Source organism: Chaetura pelagica, unplaced genomic scaffold, assembly GCF_000747805.2.
Source record: "Chaetura pelagica isolate M959 unplaced genomic scaffold, ChaPel_1.0 scaffold109, whole genome shotgun sequence".
In the NCBI taxonomy this organism is placed as follows: domain Eukaryota; kingdom Metazoa; phylum Chordata; class Aves; order Apodiformes; family Apodidae; genus Chaetura; species Chaetura pelagica.
Genome location: NW_009970725.1, coordinates 11,113,386 through 11,129,317, shown reverse-complemented (window position 1 = coordinate 11,129,317; position 15,932 = coordinate 11,113,386). Strand labels below are relative to the sequence as shown.

Here is a 15,932-nt window from a genome sequence, read left to right as displayed (position 1 = left end):
TCTACTAATCAGTTTGTTAGGAAATCTCTGACATTTCCCAGTATCTAGCAATTCACTTCTCAGCAGATGAGAGTGAAGACCATGACCTTGATTTGGTATCCAGTGGGACACTACTAAAGGAGCTGAGGTGAAAGTTTGGAGTCACTGAGGAGAACATGCTGTGATGTTCTGAAACCACGAAGATTTCCTTAGCACCATATGAAAGCTTCTTACACTGAGATATTTCGTTGTTGTAATCCAAAAGAAAGCACTGTTGAAGTTTCAGTGAAGTCTACGCACTGTACACTAAAATGTGATAGGAACTAATAGCCAGCTGGAGACAGTAGCTTAACTGCATTACTTACAGCTGCTGCCTGCAAGGGCACAACACCAGCAAAGCACCCAAGATTATCCAGTCAGCCAACAGAAACAACATAAGGACTGTTTCTAGAAGTGCTCTCCCCACCACATCTCTTTTCCTCTAAGGATGCAGATTCAGCTACATGTTCTCTATCCACAAGCCAGTTTCCCGCTGATTGCTTGATAGTGGGCTTGTGTTCATGTGTAGTGAAAGAAAAGTAAAAATGACATTTCATTTACCAGCACTGGCATTTGATGCCAACTAGTCACTGTATGCAGGTGCTGAACTTATATGGGAGAAGACTGATTCTTGCCAAAAGAAGGTATCTAGAAGTGAAAGAACAGTTCTCCATTGCTAGTCATTAACAGTGTCCTTTCAAGGATTGGTACATGTTAACAGTCATCCTGTCATCCTTACTTGGGCAAGGAGCCATATCTCATTATATTCAACTGCACAGAAAGATTCAAGGGTGTTGAGAAAGATGAGAATGAGCATCTGCCATCTGCCACAGAGAGACAATTGTCCATAAGTATGACTGAAGCAATTTTGGTTTGAGGTCATGGTGTCTGCTCTATGACTTCAGTTATGTTTCCTTCAGCTAATAGCTGTGGTGGTTGCTGTACGTTTGGGGGTAGCAAAGTTGCAAGGCCCTTGGCTGGAATCATTGTACCCACATGGCCCTCTTCATGGTTACCTGGGGTTTTATGCATAAAGCAGGAGGAGAAAATTTATCTGGAATTGAGATGTGGTTGTTTTGTGTAGGAGGTACACATTCTTCTTCATAAAACAGGATGTGACTCAGATTGACAAGCACCAATGGTCAAAGCACCACTAAAAACTGGAGAGGTACTTCAAGAATATTGTCTATTGACTTACTCTCCGAAGATTTATACAGTTCTAGAAGATTTTCCAAAATGATTTTATATGAAGAAAGATTGGAATTATTCACACTGGTTCTTCAGGTTTGATGCAAGATGTGGGCTTTTCAGATTGAGGGAGTTGTGTTCTGTCATCTTAGGCAGGGTCTTCATCTTGACTGTTAATGATAAATCTGAAAAAAAAATATAGAGATAAGTCCCCTAAACTAAATGAATTTGTAGTAGAATCTGATTGCTGAAACAGTACAAAGTAAAGCAAGTGTTGCTACAGATACTGAGAATATTAACTTTGTCCTAACTAGAAGCAATCTTCCTATCTGCCATTTTGAAAACTCTTGACGCTTATTAAAAGTATATTGTTCTTCAGGCTTTTGAAGGATTCCTTTTTAATTTTTTTAGCATACTTCAATGATTCTTAATGCATGTACATTGATACAAGAAAATGCTACTCATCTTTATTGGTCTGAGTAATTCAATATTCATGAGTGCAGGGAATAGGCTTAGAAAGTGGAAGATGGCAGTTGAAACTTCCTTAACAGCATGCAGAAGAGGCATAATAACGGCTAAGAAAACCAAATTGCATGGGTTTGAAAATCTGCACTGAGCAGTCATTAAGCATTGTTTTTCAGTTGTGTGATTTCATTTCATTAAGTATTTGCATACTAATAGAGAGCTAAAGTTACAAGACTACTGCTGTGAGCATGGTTAGCCACTCCTTCCAGCCCTTGTGTTTACTTCTATAGTCATCCACATTGCTTTGGCAAAGCACAAGAAGAAGCTTTAATGATTTCAGCTGCAATAACCCAAATCAAGCTAGCAATCAATAATGAACTTTATTTGCTATAGAGATAATCTGTCTGTTATTTCATCCAATAAGGTAAGTTAAAACCAATTTTGGGCAAACAGAAGGCAGTCAGAGATTCTAATTTTATTGTTTAGCAATTGAATAAAATATGCTTTGTTACCTTTTTACTGACATGCTGGGTTTATTTCACATACCACTGTGTGTGAGCATTTGAAATGAATGTTTGCAAATGGGGGGGGGGGGAAGTACACTTATTTGCTTAATTTCTTTATTTGGGGAACTAGACTGTTTATTAGAAAAATCCAGTTCCTTTCATTAAAAACATGAATTAAAGACATTGACTAGTCAGTCCAGCCTGGTTAATAACCATTTGTGGACACTTCCAAAGCAACATAACTTTAGTTAAAGATTAGAACAGGTAATCTAGAGTGAATCCAGGTAAGATGTCGGCTGGTGGCAGGATGTTATCAGTATAGTCTGTTCTGTTTACAAAAGAATCTTATATGTGCCATTTAACCAGAAGAAAGAAACTATAGTCAGGCTTAGCTTTCATACCTGTAACAATCATTGTATTTCTAGGGCTGTTCTCCTTAAGTTTCAGTAAGTTGCCTGACTCAGAGGCCTTTGCTGAGTATTTTCTATTTATTTTCAAGTAATAATTGTGTTCTGCTTCACAGTACTTTTTGTATAGGAGCACTCTTGATTTTTAGACTTGTAAAGAAACAATTGTACATGATCTTGAAGATCATTTGCAGACTGAAATGTTTCCAGGATCTCTACTACTTCAATCGTGTGAATAATAATAGCTTTATTTTAATAAAAATAATGATGTTCATTGTTAGATCTGGGTTTAGCTCTTCCGCCTTTTTCATAAGAGTGAAAACAATCGTGTGAGTGATGTTCCTGCTTGATATTCTGATACTAAAAAAAAAAATGGTATTGCCAAGGTAATTGGATAACATGATTTTCTTAGAAGCAAAAAACAGCTTTAACTCAGTTATGTCCATCTAAATGCCATTAATCTTCTATGACATCAGATACTGTGCACATGCACTTGTGAGCAGTGCAGTTTGTGACCTGGCATAATATTGGCACTTAAAATAAAGTAAGAGCCAGCAGGAAAATTTGTGCCGACCTCCTGACTGAGAAAAACAAATGAGCTGGAGGTTCAAATAGACACAATTCCCAGCATTTTTCCAGATCAAAGGAAGGAAACATACCACAGAATGTTTGGTGTCGTATCTGTAGGAATAGAATGCATGAAGTAATATGACAAATTTTATTTTCAAAATTTGTAGTTTTGAGAGGGCTTCTTGGTTTCCTTTTTTTCCCATGATATGAAACACTACTGTGGCAGTAAATTGCATTGTCTGCTATGAGCTGATACAGCCATTCCTTTAGGCACTAAAGAAAGCACTCTGAAAATCAGGTCACTTCTTTTAGTCAGTATTGCTTGAGGTATTTTACTATAGGCACAGAAGTATTAATATATTGACATTAGTTTTTTCTGCCTGTACTTTCTAAACAACAGAATAGGTAAAATGAAAGGAAATGCTGAGCTTTAAGGGTTGTTTGTCCTACTCAAGTAATACACAGTCAGTGTATCTACTTCTTCTAAAGCATTTCTTTACCCTGCAAGTGCTCTCTACCATTTAGACAATGAATTACCATTTTCTTCTACTCCAGCTTCTGAAATTAGGGTTTCTGACTCTTGTGGAGATGAGATAAGGGGAATCAGACACAGATTTCTTGCCCTAATATTCTCTTAAATCATAGAATAATAGAAATTCTGAAACCTTAAAAAACAAACAAACAAAAAAAAAAAAAAAAAAAAAAAAAAAAAAAAAAAAAACACACACACACTCAGCCTTAAACATCTGCAAGAAAACTGGGCAGACTGTTAACTAAAATAGGGTTTTAATCATTCATTACATTCTTTTACTGCAGCTTTGTCTAGGCAGGCAAGATAGTTTGCACACACACTTGAACTTCCTTAATGTGTTAACTGAAATTAGAAGCATATCTGGGTTGATATTTTAGGCCATTCTCTAAATCCAGATGTTTTTCCTAATGATAGCCATCCTTTTCTCCTTAGCACATACAGGGTTTACCCTTAAACCCATAATATGGTAACAGAACTTGGGTTGCATTAGTATAATTTCCATTGCTTTAGCACATGCAGGTAACTTCCAGTACAGAAACCAGCCACTGGGTTTGTGACACTCCTTGAGACTGCTTTGCCTTTGGCCTTTATGTGAACAGATCATCCTTCCTTTTCTGCAACTAGAGTGTTTAAAAGGTGGAAGAGCTCCTAGAAAAGTAGCATTCTGATTTCCAGTGATTGCTCACTGAGTGAGGAGAGCTCAAACTGGAAACTTCCTCCCAGTCACATCATACAAACTGTGGGGCTGGAAGAAAGCATTCAGAGTTAATCACAGTACACAGTGCTTGTGTGTAAATAGGATGGAGTTTTTTGGTAAATTCATTGCAACCAGCTTTCAGAACTTTTCCAATTGTATCTAAATCATTTTGAGAAGCTTTGGGATAAAAGGTATTGTACTTATGTATGACATTGAATTTAACAATTTCAGAGTGATGGTGCTTACAGCACCACTCATCACTTGTATTACACCTATAAACTACAATATTAAATTTAACAGCATGTCTATTATTTAATAAAACTGCAAGTGTTCAGCTTGCCTGAATTATGGGTTCTGTATGAGGACTGTCTCCCCTCAGCCTCCTTTTCTCCAGGATAAACAAGCCCCATTCCCTCAGACACTCCTTGTAAGACTTGTTCTCCAGACTTCACTATCTTCTTTGCCCTTCTTCACGCACTCCAGCACCTCACTGTCCTTGTTGTACTGAGGGGCACAAAACTGAACACAGTATTTGAGATGATGCTGCCTCACCATCAGTAGCAGGAAAAGAAAAGTCAGTGAAGGAAGAAAGTGGGCAAGGTCTGGGGTTTGAAATCAGCAGAAAAAAAAGCAATAGCAGGGGTTATTAATAGCTTGGTTAATTAATTATAATTAGTAATAATCCCATGAATGCTTTTCTCCCTTGCATAGCACAGTGATTTTTGGATTGTAGTTTTTATAACAGTTTATATAGATTGATAAAATGCCATAAAAAAATATTACCTACGTTGAGAGTAACATCTGAAAGGCCTTACAGCCTCTGGACTTAAGCTTATGTTTGTAGTGGGAATCAAAAGCTAAGCTGTTAGCAAACAGTACAGTGTTTCAGTTTTGGTTGTCTAAACAAGCTGGCATGTAAATACTGTGCCTGCAGTTTGGGAAGCAATGGATGCACAAGACACTCGGCAGAACTTAAATTTCTTGTTAAAGAACAAACTTTCCATAGAAAAGTGATACTTGGTGTTTATCCTGATAGATAGTAGTATTCATGAGCTGCAGGACAAATTTTAGCACCTCAGATTTAAGACTCCTTTTTTAATATTACTTGTAAGAGCTTCAAAGCTTTGTAGCTATAACTTGCTTTGTAGAATTGATTCACTAAGAATAGTCAGAAAAGTAGCAAACTAAACATTCATAACTTCTTTTATTTAAATCTAACATAAAATATTTTAACTAAAAAGCCCTCTTCCAGCTTAACCTTTACTATAAAAATGGGTTTTCTGCAAAGCAACTTTGGGACAACCCCTTCAAGGATCCTCCTTCACTGCATGTTGTTTTCACTGTTACGGGGAAGAGAAGGGTGTCGGTTTACTACGATCACAAGTCCCAAGAGCAGAGGAAGTGAGAGAAGGAATGGGCAAGGGCGCTGTGCTCTTGAGCTGTCCTCTGCTAAGTCCCAAAATCTTATGAATGCACATTCCCAGTGTTTCAGATTTCCAGTGAACTTACTTCTGATGAAGAGAAATAGTGCACATCAATAAGAAAAAAAAGGGAGTAAAGAGTCATATGACTCAGACACTCAGACTAACATAATTCAAAAGGAGGATCCCTGCAAGTTGACAGGTGCCCAGTTGCTCTAAATATGCTATAGAAGCAACAAAAGTATAATTTCACAATTGCAACCCTACTTTTGTGATCATTAATACATAGCTCCACTAATTTGAAATGTATCTTGAACTAAAATGATCCTGGTGAGTGTACCTATGCACACTGTGTCTGAAGATTGTGATACAGAAATTCATCTTTTGTGCCTCTCCAACAGTGTTCAACATGTTGAGCTGAACCAAAAATACCGTGATCTGGTTTTTTAAATACTTCGAATTAAAACCACCAAAAAAACAAACCCAAAACAGATTTATCCAACCCAGTATTAGACGTAATAGGGCATGCTGACGTAACTAGTTAGCATGTTTGCTAGAAACTTCCCAAATAAGTAGTGGAGAATGCAAACAACTCCAGAGGTGCTTGTGACCATGTAGGAGAAGAAGTGGGCCTCCAATGCTAACAGCAACCCAGGGTCAAATGGGACTGAGGTGGATCTTTGGCTATGGGAGTTTTTGTTATGGCTGTGGTTTGGCGTAGCACAGTCAAATCTTGCTGTGCAGTTACATCAGGGAAGAGTGTGCTAAGAAAATAATTTTGTTCATCACTTAAGGTTCCTCAAGATGAATGGACTGGATTCACTCCACGAGGGAAAGATGACGAGATTCCCTGCCGACGGATGCGTAGTGGCAGTTACATCAAAGCCATGGGGGATGATGACAGTGGAGACTCAGACACAAGTCCAAAGCCATCTCCAAAGATTGCTGCAAGGAGAGAGAGCTATCTCAAGGCCACCCAACCATCCCTTACAGAGCTCACCACCCTCAAGTAAGCCCATGTTTTACTACATCATATAGAGTGCTCTGTTAAGACATTCAGTTTCTGTTCCTGTTTGTTTCTACTCTTTATGTCTAAGTACCAGCTAAGGAGAATATGTAAACAACTGTGTTTGGTCAAGCTTATTTTTGGTTGGGGTTTTTTTCTGAACAAGAGTTGCTTTGCAATGTATTTCTATGATATTCTGAAAAGGGACCCTACTATCTGTGCTTTGAACTCACAAGGTATTTCAACCTGTTAGTGTTAAGTGGGTATACAGGTATATATGATAGATCTCCTCTTTAAATACTTCACTGAATTATAGCTTTGGCCTGCAAAAGCTTTGCATAGTTGCATATTTATACATACTCAGTGTGTTAAATTAGCCCTAAGCTAGTCTTTGCAACTCATCAGAGAACATCTGACATTTAATTAAAAAGAGCAATGACTGCCTCAAAATAGACAAATCCATGGTTTCTACTTTTTACTTCGCTCAGAATTGCATTGTGCTTTGTGGAGAAAGATAACCAAAACCGAAATTATTTTAATTGTTTATGAAAGTTTTAGTCAAGAGTAATAACGAATTTATGGATTTTTTTGTGTTTTTATTTTGTCTGAGTCTTTAAAAAAATCACTCTAATTCTCATTAATATTGCACAAATGGATAGTTTTTGTATTAGTGTTTTATTTTAAATAATTCTAAAATTGAGAGATTCCCCTAAAGCAAGATAATAAATTATATCCATTAAAAAAAATTGTGTGGATTTAAATCAACAATTGCTTCTGTCTGTCTTCTGCAAAATTAATCACTATAATAATGAATCATATTTCACTGAACCAAAATAATCTAATTTTAGTATAACTTGCCTAAGGCTGTAGCTTTAAAATGGGGGAAAAGAAGAGCTGTATCTCCTCTAGTACCCGTCATTAATGACGAAAGACTCCTTCTGCATGTCTCTCATTAATTTCCTCTCCTTCCTTGTCCTCCTCTTCCCCATTTTTTTCCAAGAGGGAAAAAAATCAGGGAAATAGATTTTAGAGAAAAGCATTTGATCTTTGTTAAGAATGTCATGCTCTTGACATCAGTGATGAACAGACCAGTAGACAAAACCATGCTTATTTCTGCTCCTCATAGCAGCCTGCCTGAGTTTGTCTCAGGAGAAGCAGGGGTTGCTTCTGCCCTCTTTCCGTTAGCATTCAAAGGAGAAAGCAGTCTCATTTTCTGCAGGGATTTTCATAAGCTAGCTGGCACTTGCTCAAGGGATCCAGTGATTCCTCTCATCATCCAGAAGACTTTACCACATCCTTTCCTGAGCCAAAACTCCTCCTCTGAGATCAGCTATTGCAGCCTCTGCAAGGTGAACACAAACATTACATACCACCACAAATTCCACAAAGCCAGGCTTTGTGGCTTTGTGCATGGACACACTATCAGGCACAGATCTTACTGTTGTTGAGACCTCAGAAACATATGTTCCATAGTTCCAGAATATATATGTGAAGTACAAGGCATCACAGTTACTGTATTTGCTCTCAGGTCATTTCTGTTCTCTGTAGGTACGAGATTTGCAAAAGAATCTGGACTTAATTAAAAGTAGCAAGTCCTCCATGTCACTGTTCACCCACAGAAGGTGTTAGATCTGAGGAGCTAGGCAGCAGAAACTTTAGGACTTAGTTTTGAAGTAATTGTAATTCAGCAAAGTGCCTGTTGGAATAATTCATTTCATATATGTTTTTTAATCCCTTCCTATTAAAGAAGGCTTTTAGGAATGTGCTTCATTTTTAGCTGCTTTCTGTAAAATTCATGTAAATTTAGGAGCTATGCAAAAGTAGGATGTAAAGCACAGGGTAGAAAATGGTGAATGTTAGAAAAAAAAAAAGAAGAAGACAAAATATAAAATAACTTTTCTTTTTCAATGACTTTTTAGCATAAATTGGGATGAAGTAGAATTATTTCTATTAATCTATGCTGATACTTATAGAAATACCTCTTACCGAGAAACCTTTCCACTTCAGATACAAATTGTATAAAACATAATTATGTATTGCTTTTATTCCTTTCTGCTGAACATGATAATTTAAAGGCTTTTTTTTGTAAGAACTAGCCAGGTACTTGCTCTGGGAATTGAAGTATTCTGTTCAGCTAGGTCGTCTTTGCAGATTTCTTCATACTTTCTTAGTAGCGTGATTCAACCTTGTCCATGACATTGCTTGTTCATCCCATGGCTACCCTGATTACCCTGAGAGCTGTGATAGAGTTTTACTGGCATGTCAGCCAGAGACTAAATTAGGGCCCCTATCGCTCTGAATATAGGTCATCAAGCAATAGTGTAATATGTGATAACAAGTTCTTTCCCGGGCTTACTGTTGACTTGAGTTCAATTTGCACCCAAGCAAGAGCTTTATGGAAATGAGCCAAAAGCCACTCAAGTCAGCAGGCAGCATTTTACTGACACCAGTGGACTTTCTAGCTGACCTTGCAGGACATGTTTAACACCTTAAAGCTGAGTAGTATTTAACTCCTCTAATTATGTTTTTCCTGTCAGTGAAGAACAAGGCACCGTATGACTGCAGTGTCTCTGCAGTGGTAATTCTCAGGGATCTTCTGCACTTCCTGCTACTCTCTTTCTCTCTTTTCTCTATGCAGTCTCTAGTTGGCTTCACTTTCATCTTTGGCAGAGCAAACAACTGAAAAACACATTCCCTTTTGCTTTCACTGTTGTTTTTGAAGGGATTTTTCATTGTGTGGCTTTTCCTCTCTGAGCACTTTAAGTCTAATATTGGTCTCACAACCCACGCTGTTCCTCCCACCTACCCAGCTACCATCGCTCATGCGCCTACTCTTCTAAGAAGGGGTTTTCATTATTACCAATGTTTCTTTTTATACAAGGAATCAGTTTTGAACAGCACAACTGTGTCACATCTCCTTCGTAGAATACAAATTTATTTCCCTGGTTTTGCTGAGGGTTTTTTTTTCCTTGCTATTCCTTATAATCTCCCTCCTACAATATTACTCCGATGCCATGGTTTCCATGCGGTTACAACACATGTGTCAAATGCTGTGGTACCATTCTGAATAAAGCACAGCTTGCTGTGCTCTTGAAATGCACACCTCCACTGCTGTAATCTAATTATCCTACCAGGAAGTAAGCAGCTTTGTGTCTTTGCTGACAGTATCCTCTGGGTGTTTAATCTTTCACAGTCTCTATAAACTGATCCAGCTGGGGGGGGAATAATAATAATAATAATAATAATAATAATAATAATAATAATAATAATTTTTAAAAAAATAAAAAATAAAAATAAAAAAAACACATTCCTGCCCTTTCTGGAAAAGTGGCAAAAGTTTATCTTGCACTTGTAAGCAGATGGAAAATGGATTGGTGAGCTGACTTCTAAAGAAGATACAGGCAACAGATAACTGACATTTCTATTACAACTGAGCTTGATTCAGGACATTTTCCTTCACTATCTATATGTACCTTGGTTGTGTTTAGCTTGGTTTTCATTGGGAAAAAAAAGTATGGAATTACATTGTCTGTCCACATATCACCTCCCTGTAACTTTTGAATCCATTGGCCAACTTTAATGCTAGAGGGACTGAAGTCTGAAAGACACAAAGTTCCAGCAAACTCTATGAAGTTCTGTAGCTGGGTAAGGCAGAGAACAATCTGCAGCTGTCCCTTAGGATCTCTTGAAGGAGCATGGGCAAAGTAGCTGGTGGGTCAGGGCAAGGTATAACTTGAGGCAGCACTTTCCCAGCCTAAAAGATTAAGAATATGGAAGGGACTGGAAAACTCAATTGAGGACAAGATGTCTAAAAGGTGGACCCTGTTACCAGAGTTCTTGTACTTAATTCTGGCCCTTTCGCTTTCTCTAGTGCACACATACTCACTGCTTAAAATACAGGTTCAGATTCTGCTTCTTAACTCAATATTGCTGCTTTTCTAAAACTTTACTATAATTAGCAGTAATCCACTTATGGACATTTTACATTACTTTTGGGTTATACACAGTTGTAGAATTGTTACTTTGAATTCATATTTAGTCATTCAAATGTTTTTCTTAGACAAGTCGTACTCTCTAGTCACCAGTATATTGACAATTTCCATGATCTTCATACTTTGGAGATACATGTGTAGAACTCACATAAAAAAGAGAGAAGGAAGAGCAAAAATTATTTATTTTTCTTAACAAATCTTCATCTTCAAGGTATTTTAATGCACACATCATGTTTTTTCCAGTCATCTGTGACTTGGAGAAACACTGCTATAAACAACAAACACGTTTTTTAAATAAGCATAGTAGCAAATATGCTTATGAGCATATGTGCTTATGAGAATATGAGCATACAAGCAAAAAGCTTTTCCCCTTTTCAGCCAATGGCAAATAATTAATCTGTGGGATTTCCATCATAGTTGCATCTAGTCCTGTAATTTACTGCATAGATGAACGATACTTAGAATAAACCAACAAATTCCTATCTTTAAAGTTTATCAGAGACGTTCCAATATCTTAAAATATGTACATGTTATTTGTGTACACCCAGGCTTATGTTTTTTATGTGTTAATACAAACAGCATAAGTACTTTATACTTGTCTGTTTTGGGAATCCAAAGATAAAATTGGCCTCTTTTCTGCCATTTTTTCTTAATAACCTATAAAATCACAGTAAACTATCAAGCTCAACTAAGAGGCAAAATCTGGTAGCAAACTTAATAAAAGTGACAAAAACAAGAAGAAAGAGGTACAACTGATGTATACATCCTGAATTCCAACTTTTCATTACCTGAGAGCTGATCAGGTCAGTTCCTGGAGGATAAGCCTTCAAGCTAAGTTCAACCTATATTACAAATCAAATATTGAGAGAGTTGCAGGACCAGCTTTGGTAGGATGACTTGCAAAAAAAATCCAACCACTCATTCTTACATAGTACAGATGTTTCAGGTAGAAGATTCCCTGATCCTTGTAAAAGTCAAGGAAATTATTATCAAAATAATTTTATAATCTACAACGTTCCCAAATAATTTTGTCTGGTGGTAATTTGTGTGGAGGAAGGTGATATGCACACATGGGCACATCCGTATAGACTGATGGGAAGGTAAAGTGCATCATCTGAGTGAATTAATGGTGAAATTGCATAATGTCTGTTTTTAAACATGATGCTAAGACTGATGTGAATGAGAAGATAAACAAAGGCCCAACAGCTTTTTACACTAAAAACACAGCAAATTAAATGCCATGTGCAAAGCTGGATGTCATTACAGCTTTGATTTTCCTATAGTGATGCAACACGTGTTTGTTTATGTAGGTATCTTTATGTCTTCTCAAACTGAAATAAGCAGCTCTTGGAAAATTATGGAACAACATAAACTCTGGAGATGGTTATCCTACTTGCTCAGCTTTTCTAAGATGCTGCTCTTGGGAAGTATCTGTGCTGAGGGAAATTACAAGGCATGTAAGAATAATTGTAGCCTAACACACTGGCTAGGCTGTTGTGGCATTTAAGGAAACTGAAGCTGATCTCCTTACACTGCACTTCACAGTACAGTATAGCATCCTTAGGTATGAAAATCATCTTGGTCTTAGGAATGATGTCCTATTTACTTGAAGGTGTTTCTATATTACTGTAATATGCTCCCAAAAATTCCCTAGGAAAAGGTGTTAGATAAACAAAAGGTGTGTTTTTTTGTTTTGTTTTGTTTTTTTAATGGAGGTTTTGTCCTCATTCTGCTCAAATTAATGAAAATGTAGCATTAACTTCACTGGCCCAGATCACAGACAGGGGGAGGGGAGAGGGAAAATAAAGAGTAATGCAATACCTCATCTTCCTTGTGGTGAATATTTTTAGACACATGCAGGAAAGCTTGTTAATTTTCCTTCTTGTTAAGTGACATCCAATTAGGGAACAATTACTTTCCTAATTAGTACAAAAGGACTAAGTCTGATTAATCTTTTACGAGTGCTTTACAGTATGTTTCCAGTGCAGTGTGTTTCATTGTTTCCTGTTGCAGCCTCTTTCATTTTGATTAAACGTTTAGCTAGTGAAAGAATTGTCTCCTTTTTCCTTGAAGTGTCTTTCATTTATTTGCTTGAAGGGTGATTTTTTTGGGATTTCCCATGAAAGAGACTGGAGCACCTCCATGAGCTTTGGACGTGTAGCCAAAGGAATAGTATTTTGAAACCACTGTTGATCAGGTAGTAACTTCCCCAGCCTGCAGTCACTGATACATTGTATGCTAGTTTGCTTTTTATTCATATTACTGCAATCCCTTCTCTCCTCTCTGAAAGCTAGGGAGAAGCTGTTGGTCAGAATTTAAACCAGAAGAAAATTTTAAAGACAAGGCAATAAAAAAAAAATATTTATTTTGTGGTAATGGGTGGACATACCTCTGGAGCTGACACTTTCCCTATGGCAGCTGACATCTGTTTTATTTAAGGAGCAGAGGATATTGATTTATTGAAGGCACTTAGAGCTTGGAGCTTTTAATGAACAGTTGCAGCTTTTCACTGATGGCTATACAAAGCATGCTTGGTCAGCTGATGCTTAATATCACTGATGGGTACATGAGAGAGCTGGAGGGCTGTGGCAGCTTCCTTCTGGGGCTCAGGAATGGACAACTCTTCACTGCTAACTCTTCACTGGGACATCTCTGCACTGGGACGTGCCAGGGATGTGCTCTATGCCAGGACATCTCTGTGTTGGGGCATCTCTGCACTGGGATATATCAACACCCAGACATCTCTACACCAGGACACTGGCACAGCCTGTGTCATCTGCCTATATACAGAAAGTTGTCCCAATGAGGAATTGTCCCTGCATGGAGATGTCCCAGTGCAAAGATGTCCTGGCAGAGAGTTGGCAGCAGAGAGTTGTCCTAGACCCTTTGGGGCTTTTTAACCCCTCACACAAAGGTATGTATGCCTTTCCACCACAGAAACAAAATGACTCATCTCACTGTACAGTCCTCTGTGGAGACAGAACATTCCCACAGTTCACTGTGTTTCACGTGGGTAGGATGAGCACTCCTTCTCTCTACTTGTGTGATAATCCTCACCAGTTTCTCTTGCAATGAAGTTGAGATGCCTTATTACAGTCTCACTGCTAGCAGACATTCCTTATCCCATTGTAAAATTTAACCTAACTCTATATGTCCTGCTACATCAGTATTGTCACATTTATATAAAAATGTTATTTCTTGTTTCTCTAAGATGAGAAGTCAGGATTTTGTTGTAATCTCTGACCTATACTACAGTTGCTGCCTCACTCGTACTTTTACCTTTACTTGCTGAAATTCAAGACAATGAAAGAGTTAGAATTAACTTACATAAGAATCAGCAGGGGAAAAAAAATAATAATAAAAATAGCCTTTAACTTTGCTTGTCAGTGTATGATCTTTCAGCAGTTACTGGAGCAGAATTTTGGAAGTCAATAATTTGTTAAAGAAAAGCTGCAGCCTCATGTAAATGATTGCCTTACTTGTAGAAGTTAAAATCCTTCCTCTATATCTAGTCATTTGGCTCAGTTTTGTACAAGATTTAGCTTTATGTTAGATATAACTGCAGATGAAAGCAAGAACTCCCAACTTCTTATCTTCTGTCATTTAAATCCTGTAAACATGTATTCATTTTAGAGCAAATTACTTTGGTGAATTCCAGTCCATCCAGTTTGTTTTAAAAACCAGTCTATCGATGTACTTCATGGGTCAAATGGACACTTCTAGACACTTCTTCTTGCGTTTTAGGAAACACAATTCTAGTCACTAAACCAAAGACTGTTTTTCAGCCATCTCCTTCAGAGTATAATTTTTACACAGCCAACCTCATGCTGGTGTGCAGAACTGGCCTTGTTTATTTTTAGCCTTACTTCTGCCCACCTCCTTAAAAAGCTGCCTCAGAAAAGAAGTTAATAAAATCCAGTGGGGACAGAAGAAAAAACACTGCTTTAGACTGCAAGGGCACACAAAAGCTACGTGTTAAGAAGATTTTCCTAATGATAATGAGAGTTAAGCATGGGATTGGATTGCCAAGAGAAATCACTTCAGTGGACATTTTCAAGAAAAGGGTAGAAAATATCTGTCAGGACAAATTTAGATATCACTGATCCTGCCTTAGGGTAGGAGGGACAAAATGACCTCATGAAGACCCCTGCAGACCAATATTTTATGATTCTCTGTCTGTCTTTCTCAGGCTGCTAAATATACCCACTATCATTGTTCTTTATTATTGTTCTTAACTTATTTTTAAAATATAAAAAAAAAATTCTCATTAGGACCAAGTTATTCCTAAAGGTCTGCTGTTAAATAGTAATAATAACAGTAAAAATAATAGTAAAAAAAATAATAAATAGTAATAATAATAATGTTCAATAGATAGCCCAGCCAAAGTAGTGGCAGTTCTGCACAATTCTTTCATGTATTTTAAATACTATTTTATTTCTAGTGTTTTGAAATCATGTTCTGCCTGTTGCCAGCCATACCATGCTAGACTCTCGGTATGTAATCTTGTACTGTCTGGTTTAGTTTGCTAAGGGGAGCTCAGCTGATGTATTAAATCTGCCATGCAGAAAATTCACAGGCGTAAGAAGAGACGTATGTTTGTACAAACTCCAGACTGGAGTCCTTAATGTCCAAAACAACAACACAAGCAAACAGGCACAATAATTAATTTAATTATTCATAATAATTTTTCTGTCCTGTTCATCCAGAAGTGCAATATTCTTTCACCATAGAATGCTGGAGCCCTTTTAGATTAAAAATGGAAAAAGTTAAAATAGTGTGTTTTGCTTTACTTTTAATGTGAAATTACAAGGCAAACAGCGTTTCTGGAGACGAGCTTTGGGATCTTCTGTTTATTTGCCTTGTGTTAGGGTGAGAGAGAGAGACATGAAAGTGAGTGATGGTTCCTCCCTTACAAATAAAAGATACTATTAATATCTAAGTCGTGTTGATCCCCAGTAATTTGTTACTTGTGTTTTCTTGTGTTTATATTACTGCTAAGATGGAGTAACTTTCAACTTCTTTTAGTAGTTCTTTGCTGGCTTGGATGCAGCATGGGGAGGTTAGGGGCAGGAGGAAGCAAAGAAAGTGTGTGGCTTCTGGGAGCCGAGGTGCTAAAGTAGGTCTGCATCA

At 37.4% G+C, this 15,932-nt stretch overlaps 1 protein-coding gene across 1 annotated transcript in view; it reads left to right on the top strand.

The window, feature by feature from the left end:
- DLGAP1 (discs, large (Drosophila) homolog-associated protein 1) overlaps nt 1-15,932 on the top strand; it is a 139,668-nt gene that overhangs the window by 6,764 nt on the left and 116,972 nt on the right. The window contains 1 exon segment of the mRNA XM_010006858.1: nt 6,599-6,813. Within this exon segment, the coding sequence (XP_010005160.1) occupies nt 6,599-6,813 (215 nt within the window).